This window comes from Phoca vitulina, unplaced genomic scaffold (assembly GCF_004348235.1).
Source record: "Phoca vitulina isolate PV1807 unplaced genomic scaffold, GSC_HSeal_1.0 scaffold16, whole genome shotgun sequence".
Classification (NCBI taxonomy): Eukaryota; Metazoa; Chordata; class Mammalia; order Carnivora; family Phocidae; genus Phoca; species Phoca vitulina.
Window position 1 is genome coordinate 6,497,869 of NW_022589719.1, and position 25,286 is coordinate 6,523,154.

At 37.0% G+C, this 25,286-nt stretch overlaps 1 protein-coding gene across 1 annotated transcript in view; it reads left to right on the forward strand.

Annotated features, from left to right (window-relative positions):
• The first annotated feature begins 1,176 nt into the window (after positions 1–1,176).
• The window catches only part of ANO3 (anoctamin 3), a 272,078-nt gene continuing 247,968 nt past the window's right edge, over positions 1,177–25,286 (forward strand). The window contains exon 1 of the mRNA XM_032413849.1: positions 1,177–1,405. Within this exon, the coding sequence (XP_032269740.1) occupies positions 1,360–1,405 (46 nt within the window). The 5' untranslated portion in view covers positions 1,177–1,359. The remainder of the gene's footprint in view (positions 1,406–25,286) is intronic.

The window sequence follows — 25,286 nt, forward strand, 5'->3', positions numbered from 1 at the left end:
CCTAGCCAACCTATGAAATATCATGAGAGATATTAATAAATTGTAGTTTAAAGTTTTTAGTTTCAGAATGGTTATGCAGTCATATTTCACTGGAACGTCTTCTTGTTCAAAGCGACATTCCCTTTCCTGCCCTTGTATTATACACTACAGGTGAAATTAAAGCATGATAGTAGCTCAACCTGTTTGAGGTTTTGAAAACCTTGAAATCACTGCATCCTTCTCTTTTTCATCTGCCTTTACTTGAATTCGTCAATGGATTTAGTCTCCCAAACCTTCAAAATTCAGGAAAGCATAGACTCTTGCTGTGTCTGTTCGGTAATGTTACATCTTCCAGGAGGAACTGAGAGGTTTGAATCAGGCAGCAGGAAGAAGAAGGTAAGAGGAAGAGAGAGTGCACTGAAGAATGTGTTGAACTGCCTTCTGCTTCTATTTTGGCCACTGTGTTTTGGTCCTTCCAAAGTTACTTCACCTCTTTGGATATCAGGTGTCTTTCTCTCTCAACATAAGGTGTTGGTTTTTATGGTCTTGAGAATTCTTTGTTGTTCCGGCCCCAGTTTCTTTTACAATATTAAAATTATATTCTATCTACTTTATAAGGCTTTGTGAGGATTACATTAAGTATGGTGGATAGTGTTTTTTCAGCACCTGTTACTTAGTAGGTAATAAATGGTCCAGTGTCACTATCATATGATTCCAGGCCTCAATAGCTGAAATACAAGAGGATAACTCACATGTAATGTGCTAGACATTTAACATAACTTATCTAATAAAACCATTCTAGTGGCTAAGTGGAAGTTATCCATATTTCCTATATTCGAGTGTAAGAGGGAAAGACAAAAACGTCTCTCCATCTGCTCTTGCATTCCTCTCAGAGGAGAGATCAGCTTTGCCCTTCTGTAAGTGCCAGTATTTACAGACTAACTTTTAGGAAATCAAAACTGTGCCCCGATATAATAACCAGCCTCAAAACTTGAAAAAGAGGTAATTACTTAGTGGCTCCAGAGATTTGCTCGGATTTATTTATAGTCGCTAAGAAAAGTCCTCCCCTCCCTTGCCGGGCAAACCCAACGCAAAGCCCACCCACACTGCGGCACTGGACGCTCTGGGGATGCGAGGTTAATTCCCCGAGTAGCCGCTAAGGGGAGCTGGACGCTGGACCGCCCTCCGGCGTTGCCATAACAACGGTGGGCGCGCAGCCTTAGGAGCAAAGTGCCAGCTAAAGCAGGTGTTGGATTGCAGCGCGCTCGCGGAGGCTCAGGGATTGTGTGGAGCCCGGGAGCCTCTCAGAGAGTCTGGCTGCTATTCCTCCGCCTCCCTCTCGGACAGCTTCCGAACCCAGCGGGGACGCACAGAGTGAAAATGGTCCACCATTCAGGCTCGATTCAGTCCTTTAAACAGCAAAAAGGTCAGTTGGAATCTTGGCCCCCCTCCCTAAGGGCGTCACGTCCCCGTCTGCATGCCCTTGCAGTTGTGTAGGAGCATCCTTTCCAGGCTAATGCGACGCAGAGGTGGAGAACTCTGTGAAGTTAAAAAAAAAAAAAAAAAAAAATGTTCTTTTTTTTTTTTTTTTTTTTAATGCTTCTTTACTCTGCATCCAAGATGAGTCTGATTTCTGAGCCTCCGCACGGTCCCAGGGAGAAGTGGAATTCGTCATTTCAGGGACTTGATTTAATGTATTATCTCTGCTAAGACTGTTTCATTGCATTGCAGTAAACCAGCTTAGTAGGGGTTGTTTTACCAGCCCAATAGTGCTCTGAGGTTTGAGGACAGAAATACTGGACCATGTTTGCCCCAGTCTGTGATTCAAATGGCTAAGAAGCTTCACATGAACAAATCTCTTATTTGAGATGCCTTTACACAGTCCTAGATAAATGAATTTATGGAGAGTTCCAGAAGTTGGCCTGTTGAAAGGGCTCTGAAACTTTCTTGGAAAACTTAATTTTGCCCCCGTCCTATGTTTCATTCTGTGTTTCAAGCTTTTGTTATTGTTGGTAGATTCCTCTCCTAGGGGCTTTGTATTATCTCTCTTAGCTTCTCCTTCAAGTTTCTCCCTGGATGCAGTGGTATGAGTCCCTATGTTCATAATCAAATCAAGAAATATCCCAAGTTATCCTCACTCTTTGGTCCTTATTCGCTATTTTGTTGAAAAGTATTTTTTAGAGCATGTTTGCGTTTGGAGTTGGTCCAAAACATTTATTAAATAACATAATTACCATTTTATTGAATTAATAATGGTGATGGTAATTATGCCACAGCTGACCCTAAGGTACCTAAGATATGTGAATTCTTGAATGGTAACTTGGCTCATTCAGAGTGAAGTGAATATTTACTTATGTTATTATCTATATTCTGTCTGTCCATCTATCTATCTACAGTCAACAGTTGTTTCTATGTAGATCTTTGACTTTTTTAAAGCAAAATCTGGATGGACATCCTAGGGATAATTTAGTAGGGATTCCTGCATTAGGCAGAATATGGGACTCAGTGAGCTTCAAATTCCATAATTTTATACTCTGTTACAGTCCAAGTTCTCTAGGTTCTTTAAAAAATTTGTTGAAATTGGGAGTGGGGTGAGACACTATCTGATTAGACAAAAATTTAACATAATGTGCAATTCCACATCAAATTTAAGTGTTCCAAAGAGAATTAAATTGTTTCAAGAGGTCATGTTCTCTTTAATCATTATTTTAAACACATGTACACTTTCAGAATGAAGACAAAGATGATAGGAACTTTACCCCAGCTTAATACAATTAATAGTCTTCTCTGATGCGTGGCTATAAGTGACTCATTTCTGGAACCTGGAACCTTGAAATGGTCCCCACACAACTTATTATGTATGGATACATATTTTGTTTTTAAAAGCTAACAACTGCCAATTTAAGGACCACCTGTGATTGCTCAAAGTGGGCTATAAAAATTATACAAATCGTAGTTCTTCATATTGTCCAAAAACATTTGGTTTCCTTTATGATGCATTATGAGCCATTTATTTTCAAGTCTTTTACTTTTTGGCACAAAAGGCAACTTTAGCAGAAGGATAAATGTGGAGAGGAGGAGGGATAGGAAAAGAAGCACCAATAAAGTGGTTCTGGTTAATTGTTTCTTAACCATGAATGGGCATTCCAAAAAGACATACCAAACTGAGGATTAGCTACTTTAATCTTTCAAAGAAGAAGCAAAATAAGATTTTAGATGCTTTCTGACCCAGGAAGCATGAGACAGAATGCTTTTAGGGGTGCTTTTCACCATAATATTAACCTGAAAACTTCACATTAAAATGGAGAATATGCTGGAGCTCTGGAGTTATAATTGCTAAGCTCGCCTTTGTAACTAGCATAACAACCTTGAGCAAAGTGTTTAATTTCTTTGGACTCTGCTTCCTTGAAAAGGTTGAACTCCTGACCCCTACAGGCTTTTTGATTTCTCTTTCTCTGTTCCTTGGGGAAGGGCTGGTGGCAGTGTGAAAGCAGAGATAATTTCTTCCTGAGCCAAAGAGGAAAGCCCTGCTTTTAGTTCACAAGAAATAATTTAGGGGCGCCTGGGTGGCTCAGTCGGTTAAGCGTCTGCCTTCGGCTCAGGTCATGATTCCAAGAGTCCTGGGCTGGAACCCCTTTTCTTCTTCCTCCTCTGGGCTCCCTGCTCAGCGGGGAGTCTGCTTCTCCCTCTGACCCTCCCCCCTCTTGTGCTCTCTCTCTCCACCATCTCTCTCTCAAATAAATAAATAAAATCTTAAAAAAAAAAAAAGAAATAATTTAGCTGAGTAACCCAGTTTCTGGGGATGACTTTTTGTTTTAATCAAATGAAATTAATATTTGTTTTTTTATTTTTATTTCAATTTTATAATACCTAGAAGGAGCCTGAGGTATTCAGAAAACACCCTTATGGTAAGACTTAAAAAATGTTCACCATCACTTGAAAAACAGACACACTCTTTTAAATTCTCAGCAAGCCAGGAGACGTTTCCTTCTATGAGAACTATGTAGTAATCAATCCCTGAGCCAAATTCCCTCACTGATATTACTCAGCGTTTTTCAACAAGTCGATAGAGATGTCAGAATCGTTATCTGTAAAACCAAATTTCTCCATTAATTTAATCTGTGATCTTCATTTTCAGCCCTGGAATTTAATTCTACATATTCTACTTACAAGTTTTGTTCTTTAAGATCTCCAAGCTTCAGTTACTTCCTCTGTGAAATGAAGATAATATCTATATTGCGAAGTCCTAATGTGTTCAGCAGTTTGGCACACAGATTGGGGCTCATAAATATAGTGAATAATTAATAATAATAATAATAATGATAATGATAATTACTCTTCTTCCCAGGCCCATCTGCCTTTTTGTTGACTACTTAGTAAAAAAATGCCCTCAGCAGTTCCATTATGTTGTTGCCCTTTATTTTACTTTGTCTCACTTTTGTTATTTTGGGGTATTTTTAAGGAAAATGAGACTCCAGACCATCTAAAGATTCCTTACAATAGTCTTGAGTTACAATCACAAACTACCCAACTTGGGACGCCTGGGTGGCTCAGTCGTTAAGCGTCTGCCTTCGGCTCAGGTGATGATCCCAGGGTCCTGGGATCGAGTCCCACATCGGGCTCCTTGCTCAGTGAGGAGCCTGCTTCTCCCTCTCCCTCTGCTGCTCCCCCTGCCTGTGCTCTCTCTCTCTCTGACAAATAAATAAATAAAAATCTTAAAAAAAAAAACTACCCAACTCCTATGCCCATTTCTTGGGAAAGCCTCTCAAAAACTCCCATAGAATAAGTTTAGATATTCATTTCATAATTTCAAAATTTCACTGCAAATCAAATGTACTTACTCACGCTCCGTTCAACCAATATTTACCAAGCTCTTGCCGTGTGCCAGGCAGGGTGCTTAGCAATGGCATTGCCAACAACACTCTCATTCTTGAACCTATTACTGCAAAAACCTTCTTCAGGGAACTTTATATAGTAGGAAGTCTGAGAGGTTTGCTAAACACAACCTTTATGCAAATTATAGGAAACTCTGCATTTTCCTAGGAAGATGTTGACATTTTTGTTTATTGACAACGCCAGTTAAGTTTTGTTTTCTGAAGAGACCTACATATATTTTTAATTTTTTATATTTTTAATTTTTTATTCCACTTTAATTAAATTTTGCATTGTTTTATTAAGAGGCTTAATAAATTAGGAAGTAAAATGGGAGAATTCGGGGGGCAGAGCATTCCACAGTTTGTTTATTTCTGAAGTCTCAAGGGTACACCGGAGTGTGTTACGCTTACTGAGAACTGGGAGTGTGTGTTTGCCTTTGCCTTTGCACATATTGGAGGAACACATTAGCTGGCAAGTCAGCAGTGATATCTGGTGAAAGTCCAACTGTGCTTCCCAGCCTGGCTTGCTCTGTTCACTTGATTTAGGATGGATTCATGTGTCATGCAAAAGTGGGCAAAAAAAGGACAATGTGAGTTCTGGCTTCTGGTGGCTGTTATTTACCAATACAGCCAGCAAGACTTTCAGGGAAACCATAGGTCACATCAAACACAGCCTGTCCTAAAAGGCTTGGGCTTAATGGGATTAGCTGAAGCTGTTAAGTGATTCATCATTATTCTAAGGGACATTTGGTTAAACATGAAAAGAGTGTTTTTAATAATTCCATGGAATCAAACACCTCCTACTCAAAAAGTGGTTTAATCATAATAATAATCTTTACACACACATGGGAATCTGCAGACCACAAAGCACTTACATTCTCTTTTTTTCAAAATAAATTACTTGCTATGGCAGGTACCCACCTGTAAAGCTTCTCAGCAACCATCCTGCTTTGTGTCCAGTTCCCAGTTCACAATACCCTGAAGGGACATTGTTGAGGAAAATACCTAGTTTCACAATCTCTGATATCCACTGTGTAAGTCCCGTTTTCCTCTCACTCATATCTTTAGGATCTAGAACATTCCTATGCTCTTCCCCTGGTAAAACCAGGAAAAAAATATGAAGCCATTTATATACTGATAGAAATGCATTCACACATGTGTACTGACTCTCCCTGGTATTTTGACAGTTGATTCTTTTATTTATGACCGAAGAGAAGGCATTGCCTCTTGTTAAAATAATTCCTGCCACATAGGAGAAAAAAAAGTTGGGGGAAAATATTTCAGGGTCAGAAACTGTACTTTTCTCAGGCTGGTACTGAATATCAGCCTGATCATTACAAAGGATTGGGCATCGAATCTAAATGAGAACCCCTCAGGTCTTCTACTCTGTCTTAATTTCCACCTTTCTCTTTCTTTACTTCCTCAGTAGATTTCCTACATATTTACAACTCTAGTTCCCCAGTGATAATCTCCCAGTGAGGAGAGCCCAACTATGAAGAGAATGTAGAGATATTTCAATCCAAATAGAAAACACATATGTCTGGGACCATTTCTTTAAAAATGCTGCATACCTCAAATGGCTCAGAAGAAATACTGTGTCGCTTCAAAGTAAATGAAGGTAAATGATGACTTTGAATTAGCAAAAATAGTATAGAATTTGTGATAAATAGATATCCTCTACTTAGGAATGAAGAGAAGTGATAACATTTAAAAGAAATTCCATCCAAAGTAATTATAAGATAAAAATATGAGTGTTTCAAAGCTATCTAGAAGTTCGGTTATCCAAAACATCACATTTCTCGAGGATTCTAAAGAGCTGAAGTCTTCATGTGAAGCTAGGATTTAACATTCTACTCTGCCCATAGATGTTACTGAAAAAAGAAATATTGGGGGTTGGTAATTATATAAACCAACTTCTCAGAAGAACCCAAATCTTAAAAAAAAAAAAAAAAAAAAGCCTTTTTCTGTTTATTATTTTAGTATTTTACAATTACATAGATGTTTAGAAAATATTAATGTAAAATTTGTAGATCAATGTTAAATAGGTGTACCTTGATGAAAAGAACATGGACTCAAATTCCCTGTGATTGAATTCTGTCACTATCTCTGTAACTTGGGAATTTACCTTTCCTGAGCCATAGGTTCTTTATCCAAACCCATGGGTGGTAATCGCTACCTCTCAGGATTGTAGGGGAGGATAATGATAACACCACCACCAAAACCACCAGCAGCAGCAAATACAGTGTGGTACTACTCTTGCCCACTGTCCCCAACACTTAAAAGTACACTCCATTATTTGATGCTCACTAAACCTTTAGTAGTTAGATGTATCATTTTTCCTATTTCCAAGGTGAGGGAATTGAGGTTTAGGTGTTATATGCATTAACTCTTAATGAGCGGTAGAACTGAGGGGTGAACACAGCCCTCCCTGGCTCCGAGGTCCACCTTCTAATTGTTCTACATTCTGTAGGGAAGCCTACTTGCTGCAAGTTCTCTGGAGAACAGAAAAACTGAAGCAGCTGGAAGGCAGCTCACTCCCATTTGATGTCCACCATGGTTGTCTGTAGCCTGTCCTCTGGTTTTCTCTCTTCTCTGCAAAACTATCAGAGTTCAAGGCAGATTTCTGTGATTTCTGAGCTGTATCATGGGTAGCTCACTGTTCGTTCTGTGGCCTCAGTAAAATGAAAACTTTAGACAGAATAATGTTCATGATACCTTCTGACTCTAGAGTTCATCAGAAGTTAGAGAAGGATGAAGTCATATTCTAGCAGGCAGTACAACCAGCCTGCCTATCCCTTCATGTCGCTGCCTTACCTGCTAAACTAACTGCACTGCAAAGCAGCAATTACTTTAAATTCTGGTTGGTTCCAACCCAGCAGGCACATGAGAAACCAGCACCAGCTGTAGGACCCAGGATCACCAAAACCCAGGTCCCTATATTCACATCCCCACTGGGACTGAGACCCAGTTGGCCTTGGAGGAGAGACTTCCCTGTGCATAAAAGTGGGTGGACATGAAAACTGTTTTGCGAATGTGCTGTATTAGTCTTGGTACACTTTTTATCATGACATTTCTAGAAAGTTAATAGGCTGACCAAAAGACATCTGTCAACTCCTAAAATTGTGCATGTGTGTGTATATATATGTAAATATATTTATTTATATATTTATATGCTTATAAATATGTATTTACGTATATTTAATATGTATATAATATATATTAAAGATTTTATTTATTTACTTGAGCGAGAGAGACAGAGATAGCAACAGAAATGGCAAGAGTGAGTGATCACAAGTGGGGAGAAGGGAGAAGCAGGCTCCCTGCTGAGCAGGGAGCCCAACATGGGGCTCGATCCCAGGACCCTGGAATCATGACCTGAGGCAAAGGCAGATGCTTAACCAACTGAGCCACCCAGGCACCCCTTAAAAATTGTATATATTTTATATTTGGCTCTGGAGCACTATTAGCAACAGTTTAGGCAGGGGGAGAGGGGTCAGACTTTGCAGATGTATGCACAAGGTCCAGTTTAAACCGAATTCCCATCACTCAGTGGTATCTCGAGCAATTTGTTCCATCTGCCTTAGCTCATGTCTTTCAATTATAAGATCTAAATTTTCAAGATCTAAAGAATCACCTGGAGTTCTTGTTAAATGCAAATTGTTCAGTCCTTCCAGATTAATAATCTCATCTCCCTCCAAGGGAGGAGATTAGGAATCTGTGTCCTTAGCAAACATGCAGCCTACAGGGTTCTAACAACTGAGCCCATGAGAAGCAATTTTATAAAATAATAACTATGTAAGCACTTAATGAGATAATGAATTAAAGTGTGTGGGCTACAGCAGGTTGTTAATAGGTGTTCTCTATTATTAGTAGAGGTGAACTGTGATACACTTAGCTGAATATATGCATTTAGTCCTATGAAAATATAACTTTAGTGTGTTTCTAATATTAACTACGGTCCCCTAATCCTTCCTTTTTAAGGTATGATGAAGTTCCTAAATGGCAGTTACTGCCTTGTCTCATTCACTGGACACTTCAGTAAAGGAGTTATAAGACTTGTAGAGAAGAGCCCTCAGACCTTGCCTTTAGTTGTTCTATCTTGACCCTTATAAATACCTCAAATGCTGTCAATTCCTTATATTTGCGGTAGGTATTTTCGGTCCTATTTTTTTTCTGCATAACTTTTTGAAAAATAAGGGGGATTTAGTGAATACCCTCCCATAATGAAATATCTCACAGTGGGATCTTAAAAATACAATACATGGTAAAAGTTTATAGTTCTTCTTGACTTGTGTATAGGGAAGATGTACATTAGGTTTGTGGTGTTTTATTTATTTTTTTAAATAATTCACTGTCATAATTTAAAGTCATAGTGAAAAAAGCACTATGGGAAATAATAAGCATAATATGGAATCACAGAACTGTGGTCAAATCTTAAGACTGTTCACATAGTGATCACGGGCAAGCTAATTTCAATGTGTTTCAGTTTCTTTACTTGTAAACTCTGAATAAGTGCTATTATTAAATGCATATTCTTTGCCAGACACTATTTAAAGTGTTTTGCTTATAGTATCACACTTAATCTTCATAAAGAGACATATCCATTACTGTAATTTCACAGATGAGGAAACTGAAGGACAGAAAAGCTAGCGTTCAAGGTCACACAAGTAGGAGTGGCAGAGCTAAGGTAGAAGTGTCATGAGGATGAGCAATTCTGTATGGTTAGTTCCTCCTACAGGGATTGCTTAAATAGTAGGCTCAATACTTGGTGACTAATGTTTTTGTAAAACACTAATAGCTCCCTATCCTAACTTCAGATCAATGAGATTAATGATTGTGCATTACTCAGCACAGGGTTTTTCTCTTTACCTACGTAATCTCTACTATCCACTTGGTTCTATCAACATTGCCCAAATCATTTTTCAAATAATTCTCCCAAAGTTTAGCTGATCGCAAAGATTCAACTTCTTTTCCCTTTTAGGTAAAGTGACTTTAATTCACTAATATTAGCTCAACTTAGACTTTTTCTAATAGACATCAGAACATATTTTGGCTGTGAACTGGTGGATCTTAACAGACACAGAGGTATACCTGCAGCCAGTGGTACCCTGAGAGTCTACTTGCCTAAAATGACCTTGACTACTGACTGAACATAGCAACCCAGGACAGCCTCAGACTTAATGAGAGAGGTGAGTGGTTAAGAACTTGAGTGGAGATGTCAAGCCGCTTGGATTCAAATGATGCTTCTTGAGGCCTCTGGGTAGCTCAGTCAGTTGAGCATCCAGCTCTTGATTTGGGCTCAGGTTGTGATCTCAGGATCCTGGGATCGGCCCCAAGTGGGGCTCCATACCTAATGGGGAGTCTTCTTGAGGATTTCTCTCCCTCTGTCTCTGCCACTCCCCTGCTCACGTGCTCTCTCTCTCTCTCTCTCAAAAATAAATAATTAAATCTTTAAAAAAATTACGCTTCTTAGGATTTACAATGTAGATTTTTGCCAATATTTTTACTTCTCTAAATTTCCCATATTCTCCTATGTAAATTGGGACTGGTAGGGTTGTTTAGGGGATGACTTGATTTAGTGTATACCAAAAAATAAGACATATACTAATCTGACTCTCTCCTTTTTTGCTACTTTTTCTGATCTTAAGTAGTCCTAAGACATTCCAGTACAATTTATGTTTGTGGAATAAATATTCCTACTAAACATAGGTCAGGAGAAGTCAAGTTTAACACCTTTTCCTTACAGTCCAGTACTTAGGCTGATTTCTTTTTATCATGTTAAATCTATACATTTCAACACAACAAGGTATAAATTTAGAAAACAGAATCATCAAAAAATAATTCACATAATTGTTAGTCTCTGAATTTGTATTTACTTCTGATATAGCATTAGTAATTTTTGATCATTTATGATATTTTGCTTACCAAATGATAGATATTCATGAAATGAAAGTATAAAACATGACAACTAAAAAGAATTTTATATAGATAGGGTTCAAATTACATCTTTCTCTTCACCATATTTTGTATATTATAAAATATATTATGGACTACTCTAATAAGAAAGAAGTATCTTTCAGATGTCAGTCATTGACGGTATATAAGAAAATGGGGGGGTAAAACAGTAAATTCAAATTTCCTTACTGAGGAAAATACTGTCTTTTAAAATACTACCTTTGGTATAATGCCTCCTTTGGAGCACTCATATTTTGAATGATGCTTTTCTAGTTCTCACACATTGCTCCAAGACAAGTGAGTTGGTGGTATGTACCACGTTGAACAGCTTGCAATTAGTCATAGCTCTTACCAGATGTGAAGAAATCACCCACTCACAGGCACTTATACCCATTTAGACAACAGTACTCTAGAATTTGAATCACATGTAAGCAGTTACTTTAGTCCATAGTCCATATAAAATCATGTTTTGCAAAACTTAATTTTATACTCTCTAAAAACACTGTATAACTAAATAATGAATGTATACATGAGAATATTCTATCTAAATATAATGTTTGAGACCTAATTCTTATAATTTTCTTCATATAATTGGAGTCCTGTATGGTGCTTGAGTACTGCATTATCTTTAAGAATGGCATGATTTGATATCAAAAAGTAGAAAAGGGATGGGGAGATTTTGAACTTTTCTCTGCTTCAGACCCGATCTTGAAAAACAACCCTTCGTTGCCAACTGGAAATGTGGCAATCAAGGCTTCTTTGAAATTCTCTGATATTCCTTCCTTCAGCCTAGTTAAAAATCCTTGATGTGAATGATACTCAATAGATATAAAGCTTAATATATTTGAATTTTATTTCTGCCAAGAATATTTTGTCAGATTTAAATCTATTTAACTGCTCAGTAAATGAAAAGATGTTATCATGTGTTCACTGAACACTTTTAAAGATACCTGTCTTCAAGCATGGAGGGTTTGTAATCGAGCTTGCTGTGGATGGCTCATCACTGCATACTTGATGTGCATTAATTCATCTAATTCTCTCAAAAATCCATCAAAGAAGGTACTACCCACTCCATTTTACCGTAAGGAAATTGAGGCATAGTGTGACAGATAGTTTACTTAATAACATAAGATGAGCATTTAGTAATGTAAGACAGGTGTTTAACAGAGCTAGAATTTGAACCAGCAATATGGCTGCATATCTTGTTCTCTATAGAGGTTTTACCACAGTGGCTGAAAGGAGCTGATAAGAGTTCAGAGCCTACCGTGTGTCCGTCAGTGTGCTAGCCATTGTATGTATGTTCTATCACATAACTCTTATATTAACACCTTGAGGCAAAAGTCTGTTTCACAGATAAGGAAACAGACTGGGAAGTTAAGGAAATTGCCCATGGCCACATTACTAATATGTGGCAAACATGAGATTAAATCCCATAGACTTGCTAGTGTACCATGAGATACATTAGGTTTAGGGAGAGTAGCTTCTTTCTGCCATTAGTTACCCTGAAAAAAATGCATTAGGAAGAATAGCATATTGATGAATAGTTATGATAAACATTTCAGGATATGATCTTTGTATGTCATGCAAAGTGGAAGGATTACGGCCCTTTTTGAAATTCACTCAGTTACAAGATACAACAGTCTTTCAGAATTGCTGTTACAGCTTATATCTCACTTTTTATAGGATGGTGACAATCTATGAAGATTTTCTTACTGTCTGAGAGAGACTCCCTTCCATTCTCATGCTGTTATAAACCACCTTCTCCAAGAATACCCATTCCCTTTAGTGTATCCTCTATTCTGCCCTCTCAAATCTGGATTTTAACATTTGTTGTTATTTCACCTGGATGTGAATATTGAGTCCTATGTTTGTACTGGAATGGGAAATGACAAGGGACCAGGAATCATGATGCAGCATATCCTAGGCGCCACAATTATGTGTTTTGGCAAATACTTACAGAAGACCTCTTATGTTCCAGGCACTATGCTGAACATTGAAAATACAACATTCAATAAAATTGGCCATCTGCTGAGGAATCTCTGCTAAAGTTTATGTTCTTTTCCATTGATACCTCTGTTGAAACACTATAAGTATCTCTCAGCCTTTTTATTGAAGAAATAACTGGCTGTCATCAGTTGGGACACCTGCTTTAATCATAAAAGTACTCCTGTGGTCAAGGAATCACTTAAAATTTTGAAAGGAAGCAAGAGAGCTTTAAGAACAGCTACAGTCAGCCTTGTCCTTGGGATAATTCCAGGGAGCTGATCCAGCATTTAAATCCAAATGTGCTGCCTATATTAATGTTTTGGAAATATTTTTATTAAAATTTCCCTGATTTTTATAAGGAGGTAATATAAGATGGTAGTTGCATACAGAAGCTTCAACTCCTTGCACTGTCGATGCACGCATGCAGTATTTTTACTGCGTAGAGCAGAGAAGGTATCTGTCTTCTGAATGATCATTCCCCCTCTTTTGTGCAAGTGAAAGCCTGACTTCAAAATACTTCTTTAGATGGCATTCCTAGGACAGAGTTCATGTGGAAATGAAATCTTTTTGTCAGACTTGTTATAGAATCCGGAATTCATCTCTACCTATACCCATGGTGAGAACAAGTTGGTATCACTTCTTTTATTCTTCTGCTGTAATTTGTTCTTCCCTCTTCCCTCTTAAGGACAAGGTGGCACATTTTTCTACTTAAAAAAAAAAAAAGATATTTATGTATTTATTTATTTGAGAGAGAGAGAGCACGAGCAGAGGGGAGGGGCAGAAGGAGAGGGAGAAGCAGATTCCCCACTGAGCAGGGAGCCCGATGTGGGGTTCAATCCCAGGACCCTGAGATCATGACATGAGCTGAAATCAAGAGTTCGATGCTCAACTGATTGAGCCACATAGGTGCCCCAGACATTAAACTCTTGACCTTTTATTCATCATATATTTATGGTTAACTCTTCTGAGTTCCTGAAGACCAGGTTTTGAATGACTGCAATTATAACAAAATCACTCATTTATTCATATTTCAATTAATTTACTCATTCAGTGATTTTACTAGACACTGTGGAAAATACAAGGGATTTAAAGAAAAAAAAAATCAGAAGGGGCCTTTACTCTCCAAGATCCGGTCCTAACAAGGAGAGAGCTGGGCAAACAGGTCTCAGGGAAGTGTGAGAACACTGATGACATGCAACCAAAGGACATGGAAATAGGAGAAGGAACTCTAACCTAAGATGAGGAGATACGTTTTCAGGAGAAGCTTGTGGTTGCTCTTATGAAATCAACGGGTTTTGCTTCTTTCACTTCATTTTAAAACTTATTACCAAGGAGGGCCTGTGATTGTTAAGTAAGCACAGGGAAATGTTTATGAGACTCTTAGAAAGGAAATCATGGGCTTATTATTATTATTAGTGGATTCTTATGTTAATAAGAGATACTGTTTAGTTGATTAACTTAGACACATTGTTATACTCACTCCCAACTCAGGGAATTTATTTTGATTCATAACATGCACTTAATTCTAAATCAGTGCATCATTTTAGTACCAGTTACAAAATTACCTTAACATAGCTTAGAGTTTGGTCCTTGAAGTTGAGCTTAAAACTACATTTAAAATTAGGGGTGCCTGGCTGACTCAGTTGGTAGAACACGTGACCCTTGATCTTGGAGTTGATCTTGAGCCCCATGGTGGGTATAGAGATTACTTAAAAATAAAATCTTAAAGGGGCGCCTAGGTGGCTCAGTTGGTTAAGCAACTGCCTTGGGCTGAGGTCCTGATCCCGGGGTCCTGGCTTGGCGGGGAGCCTGCTTCTCCCTTTCCCTCTGCCTGCTGTTCTGCCCGCTTGTGCTCTCTCTCTGTCAAATAGATAAATTAAAAAAAATCTTTAAATAAATAAAAAATTTTAAAAATCTTAAAAAAAAACTACATTTAAAATTTAAAATCCAAGTTTAGATATTCCTTCTGTGACCTACTTAAAATAAAAAATGGTAATATATTAGTTCTAATAATGTCTTACACTTGCAAGACTGTTTATAGTATTTAACTCAAAAATATGATAGAAGGATCATGTAATACTCATATACACCTCGAGTACATGGAATTATTGTTATTTTTAATAAGCATTTCATTTGCCCTAATAACTGGTACTATTCAGTAGGAATCCATCCTTACTGATATAAGCCATGTGAGGAATGAGAATTTTTTAAAGAAACTAATAAGCCAGTGAAGAAAAAAATCTTTAGTGTTTGTGAGAGCCCTGATAGTAACAGAAACCAGTAGTTAAGAATAATGACTTATTTTCTTATTAGAGCAAATGTTCTTCTGGCAACACCCACTTTACCTTAGAATGTCATTAAATCTGAAAGAAAGAGAGAGGGGAATAGAGTAGAATGCAAACAAGAGAAGGCATAGAGGGGGGACAAAAAACAACAAGCAGATGTACCTGAGTGGAGAAACCCCCAAAGCAACCCAAAATGTCAAAGCCAGTTCACTGTTCATACCAAGAACCCAATTTCCAGACTCCTTTAGAAGGACTGTGGGTGAGAGTAAAAGCCATGTCCATTCTCCTTTGGGAGGTGTGAGTGAGGCTGATCAGCAGGGGGTGACCCATCAACATAGGGGGGTGGGGTGGGTCCTGCATGAGTGCAGATCTGTCACCTGCTGGTCTAGGACCTGTTACCAACTCCAGCTGCCCACCAGGTCTGAGTAGGCTGCTTAGCAGGAAGTGGATCTGTGCAGTTTATTTGCACATGGCCTAAATTAAGAATTGTTTTCCAATATTCAAATAACATGATCATTGTAGAAAATTTGGAAAAACATTATTACCTTAAAAAATTGTGCCTGTTAAAACATTCTACAAATTTTGAAATAATTAGATTCTGATTTTCTAGTTTATCATTATTTAGGGTTAGTTTATTTACCATTTTTCTAGTTTATCATTACTTAGGCTTAATTTTATGTGTAGGTACATCCATGTCCAGTGTTTTTTTTTTTTTTTTTTTACAAGTTTTTCATTTTGGGGAGATATATATATATATATATATATATATATTCCCAATTGAAAAGAGTACAACTTTGTGATTTCTTTTTTTAGAAAATACAGATTTATTCGTGGAATACATTCTCTTGATACCTTCATATGTGAATGAAAACTTTTTGATGCTAGGATACTTAGGAGTAGTTTTCCCTAAATATTGTAACTTTTAACTGCAGAGTGCATCTTTTTTCAGCCCAGGGAATTTATTGTAGCAATGCTTTAATTACTATTTTGGATTCTTTCAAACTTGCATCTTTATTTAACCATCATAATTGATTGTATAAACTCACCTTCCAAATCAATTTTTCTTCCCTTTATTGTCACTTTTCCCCTCTATATTCTGATAATGCTGTTTAAGATTCTCTTTTCTACCAATGACTCAGTCTTTCCATGGGTAGATTCCATTCTTTATTTCTTCAAAAAGCATTTTTAATATCAACAACAAATTACTAACCCTAAATTATGTCTTTATTTTACCCAGCTCTGTTTTCATTTTGATGCATTGTAACATAATTTTTTTGAGAATTCGTTTTTATTTAAGGGGAAATTGCAGATTCTGTCTATATTTTCTTTGTTTATTGTAGCATATCTTATTCAAAGTTTTTCTCTTCTGAAACCTTTGAGACAGATTTCTTCTTATATTGCAAAAAAAAGAAACATTTCATTAGTCTTATAACTTAATTTCTAATCCTCCTCCTTGAGGAAGGAGACATCTATATAGCCAGGTGTTTAACCCAAAGCAGTTTGAATGGATTTCCCATAATCACTACTAGTTTACCACCTTCCAGTTAAGTCTTAAGGTGGATGACTGCTCTCAGTTTGCTTCCCGGTTCAGTGCCCTAGAACTTTTCAGATGACCTGCAGTGGGTCTTTAGGCAGACTCTATAGGTGCTCATTTTTTAAAAAGTGTTTATTCAGTCAGCTCTGCCTCTGGCCACATTTATTAATGAAAATTTCTGTTTTGGCCTGGTTTCTACTTTAGGCACATTGTGTTTTGTTTAATTCATTTGTTTCTATCTCCTCCTGTATCAAGAAAAACCCAGTAGGATCAGTGAAAAACTCCACTTCCAATTGTTTTTCTGTTTGGAATGGACACACTTGCCCTGGGCTATAGCTTTTCATCTGTTAATACCTAGAGATGAAGGATATCAGTTTCTTAATCTGCCCTGTCCACTTGGCTTTGCTTTTCCAGACAAGGGATAATAGTGAACTCAAACCAAAATCCCTTCAACTTTCTTGCAGCAATACAGCACCAAAGATGACTAGACATCTTTATTTAATCTGGCTTTGTCTATTCCATAATTCTTTCTAGTTTCTAGCATTGAGGTAGGAATGAAGAATCATCCATTTACTTTTTCACGTTCTCTTCCTCTCATCTCTTTGGCCTTTGGGGTGGGGGGGGTGGTTCAGAGAGGGAATTAGTCTTTAACAAGCAACTTCCCCAGAATTCTCTGAGAAATTTAATTGAAAACTTTACCAATATATGGATTATATTTGTCAAAATGGATGTGCCTTGTCCTTTTTTTTTTTTCGTTTTCTTTAATGCTCCCTGGATTTTATGTTTAGTATTTCCTTTGCTTTCTGTCTTTGCTATATTAAATTTAGTTTGCTGGTTTTCAATTTCAATGATTTGGAAGGTATATATTCTGTTTTAAATTTTACTAATGGTCCAACCTGTGTTTGCTGTTCAGTAAATATTGGATCATTCACACATCCCCCCCTTCATTATCTTGATCACATTTGCCCATCCAAGAAATTTTTCCATAAATTTGAAACTGTTCCAGTTTTTAAATTTCTCTGTAACTAAACCTGTCTACTTTCCCTACTTCCTTGAACATAATCACAATGAATTCTAATTTTCTGGTACTTGCTGCTCATTCCAGTTGCTGAGTTAACATTTTCTCATCATGTATTCTTTGATCTCATAGATTAATAATTATTTATATTTTTTATTCTTATTTTAGTGGAATTCTGGGAAAGGTATACAAGTGATAAATGTTTGTGGTACATCTTTTCTTATTGAATGGATAACATGATATCTTTGTGCAGTGACAATCTTGAACAAGTATCAGTTGCATACCCAGTGAAGGTTCTGCATTGACATTGGTCTTGGAAATGACCTTTTAAATTTAACACCAAAAGCAAAGGCAACAAAAACAAAAACAAGCCAGTGGGACTACATCAAACTGAAAGCCTTCTGCACAGCAAAGGAAATAATCAACAAAATGAAAAGGCAGCTTACAGAATATGAGAAAATATTTGCAAATCATATATCTAATGAGGTTAATATCCAAAATATATGAAGAACTTATATACTCAATAGAAAAAACTCTAATTAAAAACTGGGCAGAGGAACCGAAGAGAGAGTTTTCAAAGGATGATGTACAGATGATCAACAGGTATGTGAAAAGGTGCTCAACATTATTTATCATAGGGAAATACAAATCAAACCCACAATAAGATATCACCTCACACCTCTTAGAATGGCTATTATCAAAAAGAGAAGAAATAAACAGTGCTGGCAAGGATATGGAAAAAAAAAGAACCCATGTGCACTGTTGATGGGAATGTAAATTGGTGCAGCCACTGTGGAAAACAGTATGGAGGCTCCTCAAAAAATTAAAAATACAACTACCACATGATCCAACAGTTCCATTCCTGGGTATTTATTCAAAGAAAAAAAAAACACTAACTCAAAAATATATTTGTACGTCTATTTCCATTGCAGTATTATTCACAATAGCCAGAACGTGGAAGCAACCTAAGTGTCCCTCAGTGGTTGAATGGATAAAGTGTGGTGTACACACACACACACACACACACACACACACACACACACAGAGGAATATTATTCAGCCACGAAAAAGGAAATTTGGCAACAGCATGGATGGACCTTGAAGGCATTATCCTAAGTGAAATAAATCAGACAGAAAAAGACAAATACCATATCATCTCACTGATATGTGGAATTTTAAATAAATGGAGCCCACAGATACAGAGAACAGATTGTTTATTTCCAGATGCAGGGGGTGGGGTGGGTGGGCAAAATGGGTGAAGGAGGTCGAAAGATACAAACTTCCAATTATAAAGTAAATCAGTCATGGGTATTTAATGTACAGCATGGTGACTACAGTTAACACTATACTGCATGTTTGAAAATTGCTAAGAGAACAGATCTTAAAAGTTTTCATTACAAGAAAAAAATTTGTAACTACCTATTATGACATATGTTAACTAGACTTATTGTGATCATTTTGCAATATGCCCAAATGTTGAATTATTATGTTGTGCCTCTGAAACTAATAGGTTACATGTCATTAAAAAGGCAATTTCTTGCATTAGATGTGTAAATGCAACTTCATCCCTAAATTTTATCCTATTAAGCTTCACACTTAGGATGTGACCGCATTTTATACTTGTTTGCCAGAAGCCAGAAAAGGCCAGTTAAATTTAATTTGAAGTCTGGTTTAACCATATCAGAGGTCAGTGCTTACACCCTGGATAGTGAAAAGCTGCTGTTTGAAATGAGAGGTATCCAGATTCTTAATGGGTGTTTAAGAGTTCCATCATCTTGGGAAGCAAGGCCCATGAGTGCTTTTGCAAGTGTTTTGTAATTGCAGAAGTTTGGGAATATTAGATTTATTTTTCATTTCAAATACCTGATGGCATTTTATTGTTCCATACTTTGTTCTACACATTTTGAAGAGACCTATTTTTATTGTAATATTTGTAATAAAACGTAATTGCATTTAACACAGAAATGTGACTTGGATCGGCCATTTGCAATATAACTGTTGGTTGTAATGATTTAGTTGAACTGTTGTTGTTCATGCTTCTCCCTTATGAGTGCCAGGCAAAAAGAATAGGGAACATTTGCAATAAATATATTCTTAAGGGAAAACAAAGGGATGGCAATTAGACTTCCAGTGTCAGCGGCCAACTTTGGTGTTTGCTGATGATTTAGGAGGTAATATTTCTGAAAATACTGTTCCAACTACTTTAAGTATGTCCTAGGTAGTACAGTGGGAACCACTTACAAAACTGTCAGTAAATACTTATCTTTAGTTCCTAGGCACTCTGATTTCTTTTTGCAATAACCCCCCTGTTTCTTTAATATTTCCATCTCCTCTCCATAACTAGTTGTCTTCTGCTTCCGCCTGTGAGTACTGAACTCTGTGCCAGATTTTTGTAAAATACCTTTTTTTATTCTCTTTTCACTAATCACCATTAGAATTTAGCTGAACAGTTGCCAATGACTTTCTTTTACTCAGTGCCTGATTCACAGATTCAGGAGAGTTAGTGGAATTGTACATTACTATCTTGACTGACACCTCCTCCAAAAGGAGATTTTAATATGAGGATGATGATTAAATGTGACTCAGATTGCAACGTCTCTCACTGATGCTCGTGAATCTTGAGTCAAGTCCCAGACTTACATCGTTCTCAAGTTGGTGCTCCACAATCAATCATCATCATTTTGCCATATTTGCTTTGAAACAAAATAATAAAATAATAATGATAAACACTTTCAGTGCCTGCTGTACATTAAATAGTCTGCTTGGAGTTTTGTGTATATTGATCTCTAATTTTCACAATAACTGTACAAGGTAGATTGTGTTTTTTCATCATTCAGTTATGAAAAGTAAAGTTTGAAGGTTTAAGTAATTTAAATTCAGATTGTTCTTTATGAACTCTGAAACATCTATACCTGACTTGTTTCCTTCTTGTTTCATTGAGCGAGTCAGTTTATCTTAAAGGAATGACCAATGTCAAGCAAAGGCTGCAGATTTTTAAGCAGGTGGCCTTGTAGCAACTATGAACTCATGCTAGCTAGGACTGACCCTAACCAGAGGGATTTCACTGTCGACTTCAACTGTGTGAACAAAGTGTGCTTCTGGTATATGCCTCAGATAATCAGATTATCTCCTAATAATTTGATCAAAGGGGGAAGGAATTCCCTTCCTGTGAATTCCAGTATAAAATTACACTGTTTTTCTCCAAATACTAATTAAGATTATTTCATATTTTGTTCATGGCTATACTTCTGAATTAACTTACATAATCTTGCTTGTTAGTCTCTCCCATGAAGGAAGCTGTCACATGCATCCTCTTTATAATTTTATTACCTTTTTTTTAAGATTTTATTTATTTATTTGAGAGAAAGAGAATGAGAGAGAGAGAGAGCACATGAGAGGGGGGAGGGTCAGAGGGAGAAGCAGACTCCCGGCCAAGCAGGGAGCCCGAGGCGGGGTTCGATCCAGAGACTCCGGGATCATGACCTGAGCCGAAGGCAGTCGCTTAACCAACTGAGCCACCCAGGCGCCCTATAATTTTATTCCCATCAGTAGTGCTTTACACATCGGATATGTTCAATAAATATTTCTTAAATGACTAGCTAAATGCATGATCTGGAATCTTCCATCAAGACTCTCACAGCTCAACTGGTGGGACTAAAATATGCATGTATCAATCAAGAAGAAATGATATAACCGGATGTTTGTTCTTCATTAGATTACAGTGAGTTTGTCCTACATAGATTACATTACAGTAAGTGATGTAATCTATTAAATGAATTTATCAAGAGAATGGGAAATTTGGGGGAGTTGGAATAATTAGGAATGTCATCCTTCCCACTAAATTTAAATTTGTGAATATCTTAGAGACAGAGTTCTCCCATCATCCAGATGAGGATGGTATGATCTCTAGAAACTAAACAACCTCCCCTAAATCATCCAGTTAGATAATGACAGAACACAAACTCATCAGGTCATCCATGTGCAAACCTTAATTGTTGCCCATTTTAGGGTCTCTATTAATCAGGGTTCTGTTTAGCACTGCCAAAAAATAGCACAGACTGGATAGCTTAAATAATAGAAATTGATTGCTCATAGTTCTAGAGGCTGAAAGTCCAAGATCAAAGTGTTGTAGGTTTGGTTTCTCCTGAGGCCTTTCTCATTGCCTTGCCGAGAGCCATCTTCTTGCTGTTTACTCACATAGCCCCTTTCTCTGTGTATACTCATCCTTAGTGTCTCTTCCTCTTCATATAAGGACACTAGTCTTATTAGATGAGTGCCCCATCCATATGAAATCATTTAATCTTAATTACTACTCTAAAGGTCCTGTCTCCAAATACTGACACATTAGAGGTTAGAGCTTCTTTGGTGGGGAACACAATCCAGGTTTTAAGACGGTCCAAGTCTGTGCTTTTTGAGGATATATCTTTGGGTTGTTTTCATATTCTTGAGCAACCTGTACTCTTTACTCTTACCTAATGAATTTCTCTTTTCTTCAAGTCTCCTGTCAGTTTCAGTTCTTATTGATAACTATGCTTTCTTCATGTTCCCTAATACACATTGCAAAAAAAGAGAGAGGAAACCAATTGGGCTAACTCATCTCTCAAAGAAAGATGATACCATAGGTCTCTAAGGAGAGAAGAGATCATCTTTTAAAGTTCAAGTGCCCACTTCTGGTGCATTCAGCTATGACCAGGACAGTCCTTAAAATACTGCTTTTATAGTAGGGATTAGGGCATATTAATTTGTGATGTAATTTAGATGAAGAGGTAGGCTAGTAGAAACTATAATTAGCATGTGGAGAACAGATATTTTATCCACATCAAAACCAAAAGGAGCTCAGTTTCAAGGTGACAATAAATGTTGCTGCCTTATATGAGTCCATATAGCTCTAGGTCCTTGGTTCCAAATCCAATAAGCTGAGATGAGATTTTAATTTCATTTCTTTTTCCATGCAAAATGAGTCTTTTGGCAAACTTAGTCCCATCTCTGTAAGTTTGGGACCTGTTTACTTTGAGGATCATCCAGAAGCACACATCCTGAACCTATCTATTCCTTAGGTTTAATAACCTAAGTGGTTCAACAGTGTACCCCTTGCTAATATTTTCAGTAATTTCCACAGTAATTCTAAAACATCATTGCCATTGGTCCAAAAAGGCCCATCTCTCAGAATCTTCCCTGTTCCTGCTGCAAGGCCATCAATCGGTCTCCGTACTGATTCTCTCCAATAGAAATTCTGAATTCTGTAAGTGTTAAATTCCACCTGAGTGGGCAACAAATCCTGGTGACAAAGAACTCTTAACTACAAGTGCTGAGGGAACTCTCCCTCACACAATGAATACAAATATTAATGACAGTGTGTGGTTTATAGGATGAGCCAGAAGAATCTATGAACTGTGACTTTCTTCCAATAATTAGCAGTTAGCTCTAACATCAGTCTCTGAATGATCTCTGTATCAAAGTTTATATCAACAACTTCGATATGAATGAACCTAGTTTAAAATTATACATTTCCTGGAAATAAAATTGGTAAAATTCCATTTCCTTTATTCTTACCTGATTTTTTATATGAAATATAGTACCTTTGGGCCGTATGTGAAGGACTGGTAGAAAGTGAAAAGAGGAGAGGGGCAGAGAGGGAGAAGAAGAGGGGGAGAGAGAAAAGGAATCTTTTTAAAGAACTTGCTTTTTTAGATGCTACTCATGTGCAAAAAAGCACAAAGATCTATAGTCATGGCATAATTTACCCCCCACCCCAATTTACAGGGCCCATTTCATAGAGTAAAATAAAGACTCACTTACTTTTCTATTCTAAATCAATTAAGTGTGACTCCAAACTAACACATATTTTCAAATGAAATGAAGCTGTGTGTGTGCACGTGTGTGCTGGAAATGTGGAGGTGAGCGGTGAGACAGTAAAGGTGGCAAAAGCAGCGGAAACTGAACTGTGAAGTGCTTACCCAATTTCGGAAGGGAATCCAGGAAATCTTTCAGAATCAGTGCTGTCTGGAAACATTTGAATGTCAAAGAAACTACACCATTTCTCTTTGATATTTCCAATTTTCAGTTGCCTCCTCCTTTCCCACATCCTCCTCCTCCTCTAAAATTTTTGTTTCATTTTGAGAGCTCTAAGGCTAACAGGTTAACAAAGCTGATTTTGTCATACTTTGTTTTTTTAAATAGGAAGCAACAACACACAGTTGGTTACCATTTTTTTTAAACTTTCGTTCTAGTGTCCTTGGCAACCTTTAGGGTACACCTTTAATTTTTTTTTTTTTTTAAGATTTTATTTATTTGAGAGAGAGAGTGAGAGAGAGAAAGCATGAGAGTGGCAAGGGTCAGAGGGAGAGATTCTGGACTCGATCTTGGGACTCCGGGATAATGACCTGCGCCAAAGCCAGATGCTTAACCAACTAACCCACCCAGGCGCCCAGGTACACCTTTAATTTTAGCTGTTATTTTTCAATAGCACCTAATTTTCTTTCTTAATCCCAAATTATGTACTCAATACCTTTTCCTAACTTCATCCTCATTTTCTCTTCATCCATGTATAAAGAACATCTTCCACTCTCCCTTCACACAGTATTGACTATTCTTGCTTACTGTTATTTCCTAAATTGAAATCTTCCTAGTTCAATGTATCACTGAACCATCATGTAGGAGTTCATTCTTGGATACTCAAAAGAATTTCAGTTTGAACATCAATGGTTCTACCTTCTGCATCCTGGTGATTACCCAGAGAGAAAATGAGATTGGGCAGGTGCACACCTTCTCATCTTTTCTCTCCCTCTATATACTCAGACTACTCTTTGATATAAGGATAAAATCATTTCTTGGATGAAAATTAAGTGCATATCCTATTTAGAAAAGCATATGCACTAGGAGTGACTGAAACCCTTAAAAATGGATTGCTGGCCCTTTGTGTTCTTCATGATGAACAGTCATACCTGGATAAATTGGACTTAATTTTTCTTTTTTTTTATAAAAGAAGTTACTGCACATTTATAAAGTGTTGTCAGTAGATGGAATTTCCTTTTAATTCAAGTGAATCTTTAAGTAACAGCACTTTTATACTGTATTAGTATTTTTTAATTGAATACTGATTGATTCTACAATGCACCAGGCACAGTTCTAAGTACAGCAGTAAGCAAAACAGATATAAATTCTGATTCTCAGGGAGTTAATATTCTGCTGGTAGAAAGAGACAGAGTAAGTAAGGAAAATGCATAATATATCAAACAAATCAAACAAATGGTGACTGGTGCCAAAGAGATAAAGTTAAAGCAGGAAAAGGGTCCATAAGATGGTAGAGTAGTAGTAAAAATTTTAGATAGATTGGGCAGTTACTGAGCATTTTTATAAACATTTTGTTTTTGAATATGTTGTTTTATGAAAATAAGAATAGTATATGATTATAGAGTATTTGGAAAATGTAAAAATATGAAGGATAACAAATCATAAACTACTACCCAGAAAGTAACTTTTATGCTAGTGGTTTATTTCCTTCCAGTTATTTTTCAAAGTCTAAGGTTTATACGTACAAATGTATGCCTACATTTATATATGTATACATGTCTGTAGACACAGACACGTAAGCATAAGGGTTTGTTGAAAAGCCACTTCTATTCACTGCTGGTGGCTATAGAGTATATTGGGAA